Source organism: Oryctolagus cuniculus, chromosome 12 (assembly GCF_051225735.1).
Source record: "Oryctolagus cuniculus isolate XC-2025 breed Fujian yellow rabbit chromosome 12, ASM5122573v1, whole genome shotgun sequence".
Lineage (NCBI taxonomy): Eukaryota > Metazoa > Chordata > Mammalia > Lagomorpha > Leporidae > Oryctolagus > Oryctolagus cuniculus.
Window position 1 is genome coordinate 86,831,794 of NC_142878.1, and position 17,037 is coordinate 86,848,830.

Genomic DNA, 17,037 nt, shown 5'->3' on the forward strand with positions numbered 1-17,037 from the left:
TTTATTTGATAGTAGCCCATGATTTAATTCTAAGTAAGTTTAAGTATAGTTTAAAAGTATATTTTCTGAATTACTATCCTAGAAAGTTAAAAACCCATTGTAAATATAGAAATACAATTCAAAGAGAAAAAATTTTTAATTCAGTGACAATCTGATTACATCAACACAGCCAGGATGGGTCTTGGATTCTGTTTTTATTTTCTATATTACACAAGTGATGCAGCACTCACAGTCGATTGAACACGCAGGTCTGCTGCAGTGAATACTGCTTTTTGGTAACATTCCACACCCGAATGGTGCCATCATTGCCACTTGTAGCCAAGAGACCTTTTTTATTGCACCACACACATGTCATTACCTAGAAAAATTGAAAAAAGTCCAATGATATTTGAACAAGTTTTGATACAATTTTATCACTTGAGAAAGTTCTACCAAATTAAAAAATTCTACCATGAAAGTGTAAAAGTATCCATTTTATAATGCAATATATGTGGTCTCACTCTTGTCTAAATGGCTTGCAAATATATAGCTATTTGAAGAATAGCTTTTAAGTACTATGATCATACTCATTTGAATTATCTGAGACCTATTAAAATCTTGACTAAATGTCCACTTAATTCAATAAACTATAATTTTTTTTTGACAGGCAGAGTTAGATAGTGAGAGAGAGAGACAAAGAGAAAGGTTTTCCTTCCGTTGGTTTACCCTCCAAATGGCCACTACGGCCGGCACGCTGCGCCAATCCAAAGCCAGGAGCCAGGTGCTTCCTCCTGGTCTCCCATGAGGGTGCAGGGCCCAAGCACTTGGGCCATCCTCCACTGCCTTCCCAGGCCACAGCAGAGAGCTGGACTGGAAGAGGAGCAACCGGGACAGAATCCAGCACCCCAACTGGGACTAGAACCCGGGGTGCCAGCACCGCAGGTGGAGGATTAGCCTAGTGAGCCGCAGCGCCGGCCTCAATAAACTATAAATTAACACATCTATATGTTCTATAAATATACAACACAGGCTAAGAAGTTATTTGAAAATTAAGTAACATAGTTCCGTCTTTGTCTTTCTTTTCTAAATGTACTTGTCACACTGCTCAAAGGTTCAGCGCATTAGAATAAGAGATCAGTTTCCTTTCTTCTTGCAGGTGTAAGCCTTCATTATTCTTTTAAAAGACTTATTTATTTGAAGTGCAGAGCATGAGAGAGAAAGAGAGAGAATAAGACAGAGATTTTCCATCCACTGGTTCACTCCTCAAATGCTGCATCAACCAACACTGTGCCAAGCTGAAGCCAGGAGCCAAGAACTTCATCCCGGGCTCCCACGTTGAGTGGCAGGGACCCAAGTTCTTGGGCCATTCTCTGCTGCTTTCCTAAGTGCGTTAGCAGGGAGCTGGATCAGGAGAAACTGAGACCCCAACCTAGTACTCCAGTATGGGGTGCCAGCATCAAAAGAGGCAGCTTAACATGATGCATCCCAGCAGCATCCCCAAAGCCCGCATCTTTTGTGAAGCCATTCTTCTGGTTTTCTTCTCATTCCTGATCTGATACTCCGAGATGCACACTATTTATATCAACCTAGCATACAGAGAAAGTAGAGTTGGTAACTGCCAAGAAAATCTTGGTAAATGTGTACTTGCATGTGTGTGCATATGAGAGAGACAGACAGACAGACATGGAGTGGGCAGAGAGAAAGAAACACCAAGACTTCAACTTTGAGTCCTTTGAGAAGGGCAGACTATTTTATCTTACGTAAGGTGATTAACACACTTTATATGCAAAATACATACTCTGTTCTGATGAGCCTCCAGCTTGATAAAGGAGCATTTTCTGAGATCTCCTCCCATATCAGCGAGCGTTTGTGGAGTAGTTTGGTTGTCACGGTCGTGTGCAGCAAGAGTGCGCACAAGTTGTTGAGCAGCCCATTGCCTATGCTGTGAGGACAGCCTGGAGGACAGGCAGCAGGCTGCCAGGGCATTAGCCAGCTCCAGAGGGCCTACAGCAGAAGGATCATAGGAAGGATGGGCATACAATTGGGCAATTAAACCTGCTTAAACAAAACAATGAAATGATGCCCAGGTGAGAGCTGGCAGTAGTGAACAAACAAAAATGGGTTAACCCATATCTTTTAAGAATTAGCACTTTCTTAAGCAATCATGCCACTAAGATACGCATATAACATACAAAGCATTTATCGCATATCAAATTCTACAATAAATCTAGTTCATTGCAAGAGAACATTTAATTATACATCAGTCAACAATCTACTGTAAAGACACAATAGCCTGAGAAAGCAGCAGAAATAACTTGTAGGTCAAGGCAGAGGCAGCATTCCTTTAAAAGTAACATTCTGACTTTTGATCAAAAGTGATCTTAACAGTTAGTCAAGGGACTAGGCCAATGATTTCAAAAGTCTTTCTCTCTGGGGCCAAACGGCCCTGGATAGAGAGAAGGGGAGATAGTAGTGATTAAGTAAGGGTTAATCAAAGGGTTATCATCTTAAGACAAAGAGAAAAATAACATTATATTTACCTAAATTTTGTTAAAGAAATATACTAGGATTTTTATCTATGGTGACTCAAACCATAATCTACAATTAAACTAATTTGGTACATTGTCTAATATTTATTTCCATTTACACAGTATTTATGCACTTCTTTTATATTCTAAACTTAAAGAGCTGTATTTTATTTATTACACATAACAACCCCAAAACACACTTTTAAAAAACATTAATCAAGTTGATCAGAAGACCTTGCATTTAAATAGGATGAAGCTTACCTTTCTTTTCAACTTCTGTCTTATCATAGTTAGGTCTCAGTTTGGCCCCTTTATCTGCTAGTAATGCCACAAGGGCCTGAGTTACAACAAAGTTTGGAGAGGTTACAAGCTTATTCTCTTCAGCAATTCCTCGAAGAAAGCTGGGTAGAAATTTTCGCTGAATTGGATCATCAACTGTGGTTAGATTTACACCTGTTGCAGCAGAAATCAAGTTCTGAAGAGGCAATTGGAATAAACAGGCTTAATTATTATTACATACAATTTTGGAACAAAAATCTTTAATTTCAAAAAGCTCTTCAAGAATCAGTAGTAGACAAGCAGGACAACAGGGAAAGCACTGGAACTAGCTTACCTGTGTACACAATTGCACCAGCAGCTTCGCAGCACTAGGTGTATTTGATGCCAGACATCCCACCGCGGTGCTCAGATAGGCCAGGCAAGAGATAGGCTTGTTGGCCTTGTTGTGCCCACCTCGTGAGCGTTCTGAGGTGCTTGCCATGGCAGAAGGGCTGGTGGAGAGGCCAGCTCTCCCTGCTGCGGCCAAGCACATTAATCGAACCAGTGTTCTAATATCTGTTAGCCCCAGCGACTCAAGACCAGCAGCCAAGCTACAGCTGGAACCACTGCCAAGAAAGGAAAATATTTCAGGATAAAGAAAACAGATTTCTTAAGGGACGGATCATTTGGAGTCCACAGCATCAACACCCAGAATAAAATACAAATTGCATTATCACTTGTCATACATGTTCTAAGAGTTAACAAAAATATTATGCAAGATAGAAATTTTTATCTAAACTTTCATTTTAATACATGTTGGCATATGTTTGAAAAATAACTGAATTACCAAAGTACAGCATATAGGAATGTTCACAAAGCATGAATTTTCACAAACTGAACCCATGTAACCACCCCAAATAGGGTGGGGAACTTTTTTCTGCCAACGTCCATTTGGGTATTTATAATATGATTTGTGGTCCATACAAAATTATCAACTTAAAAATTATCAACTTAAAAATTATTGAATTTTGGGTCCAGCCTGAGGTTGCCTGGGCAGGGCCAGGCCAAATGATTTCTGGGCCTTACATGGCTCATGGGCCACACCTTCCCCACCCCTGCTCTAGATCAAGGAACAACACTGCCAGCATCTCTGAAGTCTGTCCTGGACTCTTCTCAGTCACCATGGCCTCAAAAGTAACTGCTATCTGACAGACTCCTAAAGCAATAAACTGGTTTTACCTGCTTCTGAACTTTATATAATAATAAAGTATGTACTGTTTCGTGTCTGGCTTCTTTTGTTCAAGATTGTTTTTAAGATTCATCCATGTTGTTGCATTTTAAAAGTTCATTCATTTTCATTGATATATAAATAAAGTACCATGATCCATTTATTCAATATAAGTGACAATCAAATGGTTTCCATTTTGGGGCTACTATGCGAAGAATGCTCTCATATATGCCTTTTGGTGCACATATGTAAGTACCTCTATTACATATATACTCAGAAGCGGAGTTTTGGGTCATAGAGTATATTCATGTCTGGCTTTAGTTGGTACAGTTGACTAGCCTCCAAAGCAGTTGTACTAATTTATTTTTCATAGCTGTGTAATGACAGTTTCAGAAGTTTCACAGCCTTGAGCTTATTTCCTCCCACTCCCCCCCCCCCCAGTCCTTTAAAGTGTAGCCATTCTAGTGGGTGTACAGTAATATCTCACTGGGTTCATTTCTCTGAAGACTAATGAGGCTGAAAATTTTTTCATGTTTATTGGCCATTTGGAGATCCTCTTTTGTGATATATTCTTTTGTGATGCCGAATGCTCTCTGTCCATTTTTCTTTTGGGTTGTCTTTTCCTTAGTGATTTATAGGAATTCTTCACATACTCTGTTGGCTTTCTACATTGCTAATATCTTCTTCTCCTATTCTGTAGTTTGTTCTACTTTCTTAACAATTTTTATTAGGCATACTTTCCTTTTTTTTTTTTTTTTTTTTTTGACAGGCAGAGTGGACAGTGAGAGAGAGAGACAGAGAGAAAGGTCTTCCTTTTGCCGTTGGTTCACCCTCCAATGGCCGCTGCAGCCGGTGCATCGCGCTGATCCGAAGCCAGGAGCCAGGTGTTTCTCCTGGTCTCCCATGGGGTGCAGAGCCCAAGTACTTGGGCCATCCTCCACTGCACTCCTGGGCCATAGCAGAGAGCTGGCCTGGAAGGGGGGCAACCGGGACAGAATCTGGCACCCCAACCGGGACTAGAATCTGGTGTGCTGGCGCCGCAAGGCGGAGGATTAGCCTATTGAGCCATGGCGCCGGCCCATCCTTTTTCAATATAGTCCAATTTATTAGTCTCTTTCTTTATGGTAGATGCCTATGGTGCCTTGCTTAAGAAATTACTTAATATTGTCCCAAGATCAAGAATAAATTCTTGTGTTACCTTCTAGAAAAATTATTGATTTAACTCTTCAAATTTAGTTCTAAGAGCCACTTTGGAATTATTTGTTTTATATAGTATAAGATTAGGGTAAGACATTTCTTCTTAGGTGTCTAAACCATCTAACATTATCTTATTAAAAATGACATCCTGAAGCCAGCACTGTGGCACAGCAGGTTAAAGTCCTGGCCTACAGTGCTGGCATCCCATATGGGTGCTGGTTTGAGACCCAGCTGATCCACTTCCAATTCAGCTCCCTGCTAATGTGCCTGGGAAAGCAGCAGATGACAGCCAAAGTCCTTGGGCCCCTGCACTCATGTGGAAAACCTGGAAGCAGCTCCTAGCTCCTTATCGGCTCAGCTCCAGCCGTTGAGGCCACTTGGGGAGTAAACCAGTGGATGGAAGACCTGTCTCTACCTCTCTCTTTCAAATAAATAAATCTTTAAAAAAAAAAACCTGACATCCTTTCTCCATTACTCTACAGTGTAAATCGGTGTCATAAACCAAGCCATAAATCAAGTGTGTGTACACATGTGTATGAATGTAGACACATATGTAGATAAGTATACATGTGTATCTACATGTGTGTGTCAGTTTCCGAACTCTCTTCCTCTCTACTATCCTACCTGTCTGTCCTTGAGCCAATACCACATTGGCTAAATCTTACCTAAATCTTGAGTTTTTCTCTCAGGATCTTCCTGCTTTCACCAATTTGCCATTAATTACTCCTTAAATGGAAGTCTTAGTTATTCTTGATTCTCTTTCTTTTTTTTTACATTATTTTCCACAGTATAAATAAGGTAAATAAATACTACTTATAATGTATACACATACTTGCATAAAAAATGGCAAGAGTCATGTTGGAATTTGCAGACTAACTTAGCTATACAGTTGGTCAATTCTGCATAAAAATTAATTCGACCTTTAATTTTTCCCTGGCACAAAGTGGACCAACAGTCTCAGTTTCCTATTTCAGATAATAATTAAAAAAATGAGTGAAGTTTATTGGTTACTATTAAAAACATTCTTTTCCACCTAAAAAGCCAAGTATTAACTGACTGCGCAACATCTTTCATTTGACAATATAAATTTAAGTCTCTAAAATTCTTTTCACCCTCTCACACAACACCAGACTCTTCTCATAAATACCAGAATCCAATTTAGCCTCATTTGACTGAAAGTAACACCCACCTGACTGAGAGAAGAGAGAGTGCTCTCATGACCATGGTTCTGGCCAGAAGAACCTGAGCAGCAGCAGTCACTCTCCTCAAAGCCACTACCCTGTCATGAGGGTTGGCCAGGGCAGCTGCCTGCTCTCCCAACGTTATTCTCCCAGAGGAACTCTTTTCTACAGAGCCATGGCAACCTGAAAAACACAACTTGACTTAGTTCTCAACAAGGTAACACAACAGGTACCTAGACTCCTGCAAAATTCTCCTAGTCTACACAGATTACATAACATAAGGCAATATGACAAACCAACAGGTTTTGCTCATCTGGAACTTTGTTACACAGAAAATTCTTTAGGAGAATCTTGGTTATTTCTAAGTTCTGACTTAGATATTTCTAACTTAAATATTTAATTACAGGAGGCATTTCCAGTTAATTTTTTTTTCATTTTGCTCATATACCACTTCTGCTTATATTAATACAGGTAAATATATGAACAATATAGCTTTTTAAAATATGCGTTAAGTATACATAAAGAACTGAATCACCAATTCTACCTCAAATATTTATTTGACATTCCTTACAGCAAAAATTTACCATACTCTCTCACTTGAATAAAAAATACAGCACAAAAATTCTCTGTAACTTACAGGATTCTCTTATCACAAATTATTTTAAAAGTTTTAGTCATATTTTATAAACTTTCTTTTTCTCACTTCAATATTTCATAAAGACAAAAAAATCAAAACTAATCTCATATTGTACCTTCAAAATATGAAAGTAACTCACTAAAGAGACTTGATGGGGTAAGACAATGCTGAACTGTTACTTGTTATTTACTTATCTCGAAAACTAACACAGACTCTATAAAATTAATGCAAATCAGCATTTCAGCTTACCTATTTGCATCAGAGTTTCTTCCATACTGTTGGTGGCTGTGACCATTGCTACTGAGGCTCCCAGTGGGTCGCTGTCAGGGAACTGAACTGGTTCTGGTACAATGCGCCGGTCATTTAACCCAAGTGGTCCTGCAAGCAATTCAAATTCTTCTTCACCCGTTAGCTTTTCATCCTCATCAACGTCCAACATGTCCCAGTCTTCTGGAATTTGAGTAAATAAATGCATGGTTTATGAATATTAAAAGCACCATAATACTGACAGCAATGATTACAGAGACGTTTAAAATGTAGACAGACTGAAAGCCCAAGGCCACAAGATGAACTACGGCACCATCTCCTGGTGACTCAACCAAACTGCACTCTTGAGGCACAGTGAGATTACGGGAAAGGGGAGTCCCTGTAGTCAAATTCAATGAAACAGCCCCAAAAGTTACAGGTGGTTAACAGGTGTCAGCTAACAAAAATATATTGTCATGGGGCCAACAAAGAGTTTCTAGCTATGTCCTTAAGCCCTAGGGCATGAGTTCCTTCAAGTAATAGAGTGCTCCAGAAAAACCTACAGTCATCATCATTTTTTATTTTTTGCTGTCTACAATTAGGATAAAAATTCAAAATGCATTAAAATCCTTTCCTTACTTAAAGATAAACTTATTTATGCCAAACAAAAATTAATATTCTGCAGTAAAGCCAGTATTTGAACCCAGGTATTTCTCCCCTGACTTTCCAACTAGGGTGATTATTATCAGACTACCTCGTTTTTTAGAGAAAGTTTAAGTGAATACATACATAAGTACAAACACACACACACACAGGTAAATTTTAGTAACAAATGTTAGGCACAGAGTGTGTATATATATACATATAAAAATACATGTGAAATAAAGCTCTCAAAACAAACAACTACCTTCATACACACTGTCTTGCTTGCCAATTAGATCTGGAGCTTGTCCCTTGTACCTGCACCAAACATGAAGAACATTGTGTTTTTATATAAAACAGTTAGTATTCAAAAAAGCAAATTAAGTCATTAGAATATTTTAAGAGGTCATTAATAAAGCAGCACAAAATAAAAAAGTGTGTTTCATGTTATGAGCTAATAAAAACTGTATGGATATTTGGACTACTGGTTAAGATACCACTTGGGACATCTCTATCATCCCAAATCAAAGTGCCTGGGTTCGAGGCCCAGCTCCACTCTCCATCCCAGCCTCCTGCTAATGCACACTTGGGGAGGCAGTAGGTGAAGGCTCAAGTTACTTGGGTCCATGCTACTCATGTGGGAGATCTAGGCAGAGTTCCCAGTTCTGGGCTTTGACCTGGCCCAGCCCCAGCTATGGCAGGCACTTGGGGAGTGAACTAACGGGTAGGAAATGTCTCTTTGTCTGCTTCTCTCTCCCTCTCTTTTTCTGCCTTTCAAATAAACGAAACAAATGAAGAGAATTTTTTTTTTAAACTGCTGGTGTGTAGGCACACACATGCTTACAAAAATCAATGACCACTTTATCAAACTACTTAGGAGACTTCTGGGTCACCAACAATTCTTGTAATCAAACACTATTCCAGAAAGACTTAAAGCCTTTTGAGGTTTAAGGTAAGGGTCCCAATCACAACTTGTCAATATATCAAAGCTTGCCAGTCAAATTCCAGTGAGACATACTGCCATGCCACTACTCCTGGACTCCCAGAGATCCTGACAAGCTGCCAATTCTGCTGGGAACATGAATTCCTCAACTATCCTTTCTGTCCTCAACTCATCAATCACAGAACTTCAAAGAAGGCCAAGGTAACTAACTCCTCCTATGAAAAAATGACAGTTTCCAGGCCTTAAGCATTAAGATTTCTCATTACAAGGTTCTAAATATCTATACAATTTCAAGGTACCTTTCAGAACTTGCTGTCTTAGATTTGGTCTTCAGGGCTAAGTACTTCTCCCTGCAGCTGCCACATAACAGGTAGTATGGATTTCCACTCCCACATTCACCACCAAACCAGCCGTCCACATAGGAGCCATTGCTGCGATAGCCCTGGCGGTTTGCACTACGCCCACAGCCTGGGTGGTTTCTCTTCATGTGCTGATTGAAGCTGACGACACTGCATTCGCACAGTTCACACACCACCACTTCTTCCCTGTCTTCAGACTCACAAACATGCTGCACAAAATGATTTCATATCAAATTATTACAATCAATGCAACGTAAAATTAAGAAGAGGTAAATAGGTCATTTATGACATTATCTACTTTGTTCACATATGCTGGAATGTTTTCAAGATGTTCATTAACATTACATAAAAGATTTTCAAATCAAAAACCAGATCACACAATTTGAAAGTGTTCTTTGCCTTTCCTCACTATAATAAGTAACCTTACCAAGAAAAAAGCTAATTAACATGATGATCTGCCCTATCTCAAGATGATTTTTTTTTTAAAAACTCTCGAGTGAAAATTACTTTTTATTTGGTCATAAAGCACATACCTATTTTCTGAATTTCTAAGAAAAGTCATTAGGAGTCATTTATCAGATTTACTTAACATAGGCTCTCTTTACTGTAGAACTTACACCTACACACTTGGAGTCTTCCTGCTACAAAAATGCTAAACAATGCAAACACACTAACCTACCATGTCCCCTGCTCCTGGACGGAGGTGTTTACTAGATCTAGGTTCCTAGAATGAGGCATTACAATGATTAAATGGAACCTATGAAGGAGAAGAGCATGCATTGAGACAGCAGTGTGAGCACAAGCAGCTGTATTATGTACCCAGCAGCATCTACTGGACCTGATGCCTATTTTGTTAACTACCTTTGACATCAGAATCAAATATCATCACAGTGTGGCTCTACTTATCTAGTTTGGGGAGAGAAGCAATAAAATCGCACCAGAAAGCAATGAGGTTTTTTTCTTAATCGTTTGTAGATATCAAAGTAACCTAAAGCATTAAATCCCCAAACCTCAGGATGAGAGGTAAGACTTTTTAGAGTGTTTCAATTCTAGGCAAGGCTGCTGTTAGTAAGCTGTATGAACAGGAGGGCAGGAAAATAAGTCAGAGCAGCCCCCGCTGCAATCACACACACCCAGGTAGGCCAATCCAGTACCTCTGGGATCCACATTCCCAGAATATCATTGTCACTGGTCAGGTCTTGTCCAAACATAGCTTCCATTGCTTCATCATCAAGATCAATTTCCAACTCCTCATCTAAATTAAAGTCATACAACGCCCCTGGGTCTTGCTGCAAAGATATTCCTTCTCTCCGACTTTGATTCCTGTGGGCCTGCACAGAGCGGTATAACCCCGCTCAGAACAAAACAAAAAAGGCATTTTACTTGCATGAATGAAATAATTCTGAATATTTCCCCACTTTGTAACTGCCATAAAGTGAGAATCTATCTCAGCTGCTTAAATTTCAAATCACACCTATTATACATGTTTTTTCTCCTATAAAATGGGGATAATAACAACACACATGCTTCACTGGGCTGCTGATAGGTTTAAATAGGACAACCCACACTCCATACTTTATAAAGTTAGTTATATAAAAAAACAGTAGGTAGACATTCGCTATTATTATTCACTTAGGTTTATGTTTAAAACATCCAGTCCCTTTTCATTACATGGGAAAGATATATCATATAATTTCAAGGACAGTGTCAATATCTCTCTCACTGTTCCTATAAATCATTATATCAAACTCTATAATATTTCAATGATTAAATTTTGTTTTTGAAAAATCATATATCCCAGTTATTGGTTTGGAAAATATATTCCCTATAATCTAGACTTTACATGTCCAGGACATAACCCTGGAATTCACTAATCTCATGATGGAGTTTTGGTATATTTATGGCCTTCCCCAGTACTGAAGCTCTCTGGTCCACAGAGTATATCAGAATAACCAGGGATTACATTTTTGGGGGGACACAGTGTTCTTTCTATATCCTTCTCACCAATGATGTTAAATATTAAATAAGCACTTATTAAATGATAATTGATTAAGGAAAGAGGGATCATTTATAAAATATCTCAGAATCTCTAAGTGGCAGTATAGACTTCTGTACCAACAGAGAATTTAAAAATAAATTCACAAATGTATGCAGGGATTTTGACTAAGTAAAATTACGTAAATGTGTAAAAAACATAAACAGTTCTGTAGTGTGAAGGGGCTGAGTACTCAATATCAGTAGGAACATCTTCTTTAATGTTGCTTTTATACTGATTTTAAATTAAACTCTCACCAAGAGAAGGTGTGAAACATAATTACCTGCTCTTGCTAGCAATGTGCGAGCTGCTAAATCAAACTTGTGCCTTCGTGTTACTGCTGAGCGACCTCGAGCTGGTGGACCACTTCCAGAAGCTGCATTCTCTGTGTGATCCAGATTATCAGCGCTACAAGTGCAAGTGTGAAAACAACATAACCTTTTAAAAACTATCATGAAAAGAAAGCACAGGTGCAACCTTGTTTGCGGTATTAGGTTTTTTTCTTCAAAGAGCTCTGATAATAAAGTATATTTAGGATAAAACTTTGAAACATACCTTTAATCCTTTGTAAAGCTCTTAGGTTATAGATACCTCATATTCTATGCCCTAAGAAACTGTTTGTTTCATCTGATTTTCAATTCTATCAGAAATTAAATGATGCTTAATAGATGTTCAAATTAAAGAGAGATAAAATATGACCTTGATTCAGTCTTCAATGATTAAAAACTTAAATTTAAGATGATTACAAATCCTTGCCTAGGAGAAACAGATACTTCAAAAGAAGTTATGAAATATATTCATGGAGCTAGTTAGAAAAGTCTGTATGTTAAGTAAAATGCATGCCTTGGTAACCCATGACTCCATGGTTAAAATGAAAAATGGGTAAGACTTACAGATGCACTAAAGGTTAAAAGGATTTAGAGGGAATTGTAGAATATCTTATTACATTTAATTTTAGGCTAGACAATTTCACAGAATTCTTTCTGTGACTTAAAAAAGGGGACATAGTATACTAGATATTAAAAAGCTTTAGAACACATGAAAATGTAAATTTAATTATATTCTTATATTCAGAGAAAAGATTTAAAAACATAATTCTACCAAATATGTTACTTAAATCCATTTCTAAAATTACCATGAACACTTTATATCGCTGATATACAATTTTTACCACCATGTTTATTTTAAAATGTTTTACTTTATCAGTTTCCTTTTGTCAACTCAATTTTCATAAAAATTATTTTCTTCCTATGAAAATATCTATTCAAATAAAACTTCTCACATCATTTTTACCCTTCATAGAAACATAAGCTTGTAACTGATGTGCTTGTCTTTTCTTATACCTATAGTGTTCGACTTTACACATGGCATTAGAAGCATTTATGTGGGAAACACGTTGGGCTTTGGAGGTGCCATTTACAACACATGGAACAGAACTACACAAAGTGAAATCTCACCTTTCACTAAAGCCCTCCTCCATTTCTGTAGCATCAGCTGATGGTATGTCTCCTGGTGATTGCAAATAACACGGATCATTTGACTTCCCGCCGCTGCCTAGAACTGCTGCTCCATGCCTCGAGTCTGCTGTGCTGCCTGGCTGGGGCTCTTCCTCATCCTCGTGCCCAGGGTGCTCTATCATCCACATGGCAAGGACAGTGATGTTCTGGGCATCAGCTTCTCCCCGAGCACCTGTGCAAAGGGAAAAGAGTCTGACACTGAACTTGGGCAAGGTAATTAGGTATTTATGTTATCATTTTAAGTGTGTTTGCCATGTTGTCCCTGTAACTATATCTGGCATTAAAATCTTACCATGCTTTATTGTCTTTCATAAAATATATTACCTTTAATACAATAGGACTTCTCATACTCACACATACTGATGTATAAAAACTCATCCTACCTGTAGCTTCCATAGCTTTGGCGATCTGCCGGAGAGAAAACCCCATTTCGAGCAAGGGGACTGCAATTGCTGGAGGAGGAGGAGAAGTTGAAAGTCTACTGCTCGGATCTGACAAGGCTGAGGCGAAAGAAAGACAAGGGCACAAAAATCACTACATAGTATGGGAAAAAAAGTGTTCTCACAGCAGCCAGAAGCCCTGAATTTACTATTACCCAAATTTAACAAAATTTTACTTTATTGAAAATATGCTAAGCATGTGATAAATGCAATTAAATTTGTTTTAGCTATGTAAGGTTTTTCACACAGATAACCTTGCTAATAATACAAAATACACCTCATGAAAAATTATTTAAAATTTTTAATTTTGAAAAAATCTCCTGCTTACAAAACATTTCAAACTTAGAGAAATTCCTAAGAATAATCAAAGAACCCTTTTCCCCCTGCGTGACTGGAAAGTAGAAGACATGCTACTTCTCCCCTGAACTTGTTAGTGTACAACTCCTACAAACAAGGACATCCTCCTGTACAACCACAACACGATCATCAAAGTTGGGAAACTGACAGTTATCATGCAATGGAGATCCCACCTCGTCTTTACCAAATGTCCCAATAATATTCTTTACAGCAAAGGATCCCATCCAGGATCATCCCTGCATCTTATTTAGTTGTCAAGTCTTTTAAGTCAAAAATATAGGATGGTTAGTTTATAAAATGTTTCCCAACTGGGTTTTTCTGATGTCTCCTCAGTATCAGATTTAGGCTATGCATTTTGGCAGGAGTACTACAAAGTGATGTTACGTTCTCACTGCATTCTACTAGATGATATACAATTTCAATTTGTCACATTACAGGTAATCTTCACTGACCAAGTTAGGTGAGATCTGCCAGCTTTCTCTACTGTAAAGTTATTCTTCCACCTGACCCCTAAACCACCTTTATAATTATTTGTGTGGAGGCACTAAAATAAAATGTAAATATCCCATTCTTCAACAAATGTTTATTAACATACATTTATATTTATTGGCTGAATTATTATTATGGTCATAAATGATGGTTGTCTAATAGTATCATTTCTTTCAGAGTCATTAGTTGTATTCCATTCTAAGGCAAATTTCTTTCTCCATCAGTATGGACTTATAGATTTTTACTGGATTCATGGGTTATTGTACGTTACTATGACTATCATTATTTATTTTTATGCCACAAACCTTAGATTTGGCCACTAGAAACCTCTTCTCTCTAGTTTCTACATATCCTTTAGGCATGTGCCCATCAATCTCTGAGCACTTTATTAGTTTCTGGCACAAGTTATTTCAGGCTCATCTCATACTCATCCCTGAAATCAGCCATTTTTCCCAGGAGAAAGGAACCTGGGTTCCTTTTAATAGAGAACAGCATTTAGAAGAAAAGATTGCGGCACCAGGTGTCCTTGGTGCTATTGAAGAATGAGTACTCCCAGGCCCTTTCAGTAGAAAGTGTTACTGGATACCCTCTGCACTCTGCTTGGCTCTGATACCTGATGCTGAACGTTTTCTCATCCCACTCAGTCTCCAACACTCTAAAGCCAGGTCACTCCCCTGCACACAAGGAGCTCACTCACCCCAATCTGCCTTGATAGCCCCACTCTAGGCCATCATACCACCCACCTCCCAAATCCTGCTGTCATGAATGCCTACCTAGCTTGGCCCTACTTAATGATGAAATAAGGGAGTAAGGGAGGGAAGGACTCTATGACTTTCATTTTTGCTCAAAAAAAAAAAAAAAAATCAGTATTGCTATGGTGACAGCACCTCTGATAATGACTGATAGACCTCTGTTTCTGGCCATGAGGAAATAACAGAGATTGAACTTATCCTCCAACTTTAGGAAACCAAACAAAATATTTCACACATGAAACAGTCGTCTACAGACATTAGACAGCAGGCAGTGTAGGAAAGTAATCCTTGAATGAGGGAAACAAATGAGGTGAGCAATACACCTGGCCTCAGCTTACCGCTGCAGTACAAGAAGGATGAACACAGACTAAACTCAGTGGCCTTTCTGAGTTGAGGAGACACAGTTTTTAATTCAGGGAGGTCAAGGTATCTAGAATACCAGGGCAGAATAGTAGAAAGGAGAAGCTATATGAGAATGAGAGAGCTGCACAGAAAGGCAGCTCTAGAAATGTGCAAGGGGTTCCCTTCTCCCTCTCGTTTCTTCAGCTGATACAGCAGATAGACAAGTCTAGGGAAAGAACCACTCAGAAAGAGCAAGCAGAACAATCCCAGCTTAACACAGGGTTGGGAAGATTTGGTATTACCATAAGCTGTAGTAAAAAGCCTATGTAATGTATTAGACACTGATAGAATACTAGTTGTAGGTAGTGGGCAAAAATTAGCCAAGACATAAGGCTATTCCAGTTCCACTTAACGAAGTTTAAAGGCAAGGCTTGAAAGAATCCAAGTATTTCCAAGTAATTTAACTGCAGCCCAGAAAAAAATTAAAGTATATTAAAAAAAATAGAGGGGCCAGGCAGGAGATGGTGGACTGGATGGAATGCGTTTTCATAATCTGCTGCTATGAGACCACACCCTCTTCAGAGACACCAAGAAGTCAAGCACTGTGTTCAAGCTGAAGTGCATCACTGAGGGCATTCACAAACAGTGCTCAACAAGTAGCAGCTTTATAGAGATGATTAGCTCTTAAATAACGGCAATAAGCTGAAGTGTAGTTCCACCAGCCAAACCGCACAGCCACAGGCCCTGGCCACAGCAGGGCTGACGTCCAGGCAGATGATGTCTTCAAGGCCTTGCACACCGAGTCCTTCTCCAGCCCTCCAGAATTGCTAGACATTATGAAGCTACAGGAGTCAGAGAGCAGTGGCAATGAACAACCCAGGCAGAAAGAGCTCCCAGCCCAATCTCCAGAGGTCCATTCCGCACAATGTCAAGAAGAAAAGAAAATATTCCATCCAGCTAAAATTCACAACGTCTGGTATCCGATCAAAAATTACCAAGGATACAAAGAACCAGAAAAATGAAAAGAAAAATGAATCAACAGAAAAAGATTTAGAAATGAAACAGATGATACAGCAAAGACTCTAAAACAGGTATTATAAATGCAGGTAATACTCATTATTCACAGATCCCATATTTTTAAATCCGCCTACTAAACAAAATTTATTTATAAATATAACTTATTTGTGCTTTTTTGGTCATTTGTATACATGCATAAGGTGGCAAAAAATTTGAGTCTCCCAAGACACATGTTCCTAGCTGAAGTCAAAGTGATGCTCTGTCCCGTTTGAGCTTTCATACTATAAACAAGCACTGCTCCATGGGCCACTTACTGCATTTATTGTGTTTCTGTGCTTTTTCTTGGCAATTTCACTGTTTAAAATGACCCCTGAGCACAGTGCTAACATATTGTCTAATGTTTCCAAGCACAAGAAAGCTGTAATGTGCCTTATGAAGACAACACATGTCAAGCATGAGTTATAATGTTGGTCATGAGTTCCGTGTTAATTACTAAATATAGTATATTAAATGTACATTAAATTATTATATCTAAACAGAAAGTCACATAAAATAAGGTAATACAGGGGCTGGCACTGTGGCATAGGTTACACATCCACTTGTAGTACTGACATCCCCTATGGACGCCAGTTCAAGTCCCAGCTGTTCCACTTCCAATCCAGTTCCCTGCTGATGGCCTGAAAAAGCAGCGAGGGACAGCCCAAGTGCTTGGGTCCCTGTACCTGTGTGGGAAACCTGGAGGAAGCTCCTGGCTTCTGGCTCTGGACTGGCCCACTTCCGGCCGTTGCAACCATATGGAGAGTGAGCCAATTTGATGAAAGATCTCTCTGTCTCTCCCTCTCTCTGTAACTTTGCCTCTCAAGTAAATAAATAAATCTTTTTAAAAAACA

The 17,037-nt window shown here is 38.8% G+C and overlaps 1 protein-coding gene across 9 annotated transcripts in view; it reads right to left on the reverse strand.

The window, feature by feature from the left end:
• The window catches only part of HERC1 (HECT and RLD domain containing E3 ubiquitin protein ligase family member 1), a 224,691-nt gene that overhangs the window by 44,732 nt on the left and 162,922 nt on the right, over positions 1-17,037 (reverse strand). For 3 of the 9 annotated variants that reach the window (XR_016218238.1, XR_016218236.1, XR_016218235.1), the window contains exons 40-41: positions 13,134-13,250; positions 12,816-12,922 (exon numbers count right to left, since the gene is read on the reverse strand). Coding sequence is in view for 1 of the 9 variants with exons in the window: in XM_089310529.1 (XP_089166655.1) it covers positions 231-358; positions 1,778-2,034; positions 2,769-2,982; positions 3,121-3,391; positions 6,380-6,554; positions 7,258-7,458; positions 8,162-8,214; positions 9,139-9,407; positions 10,353-10,552; positions 11,517-11,641; positions 12,691-12,922; positions 13,134-13,250 (2,242 nt within the window). In the remaining 8 variants the exon portion in view is untranslated. Of the gene's footprint in view, positions 1-230; positions 359-1,777; positions 2,035-2,768; positions 2,983-3,120; positions 3,392-6,379; positions 6,555-7,257; positions 7,459-8,161; positions 8,215-9,138; positions 9,408-10,331; positions 10,553-11,516; positions 11,642-12,690; positions 12,923-13,133; positions 13,251-17,037 lie in introns of those variants that run through there. The other 6 variants (XR_016218234.1, XR_016218233.1, XR_016218239.1 and 3 more) reach the window with 4 other exon arrangements.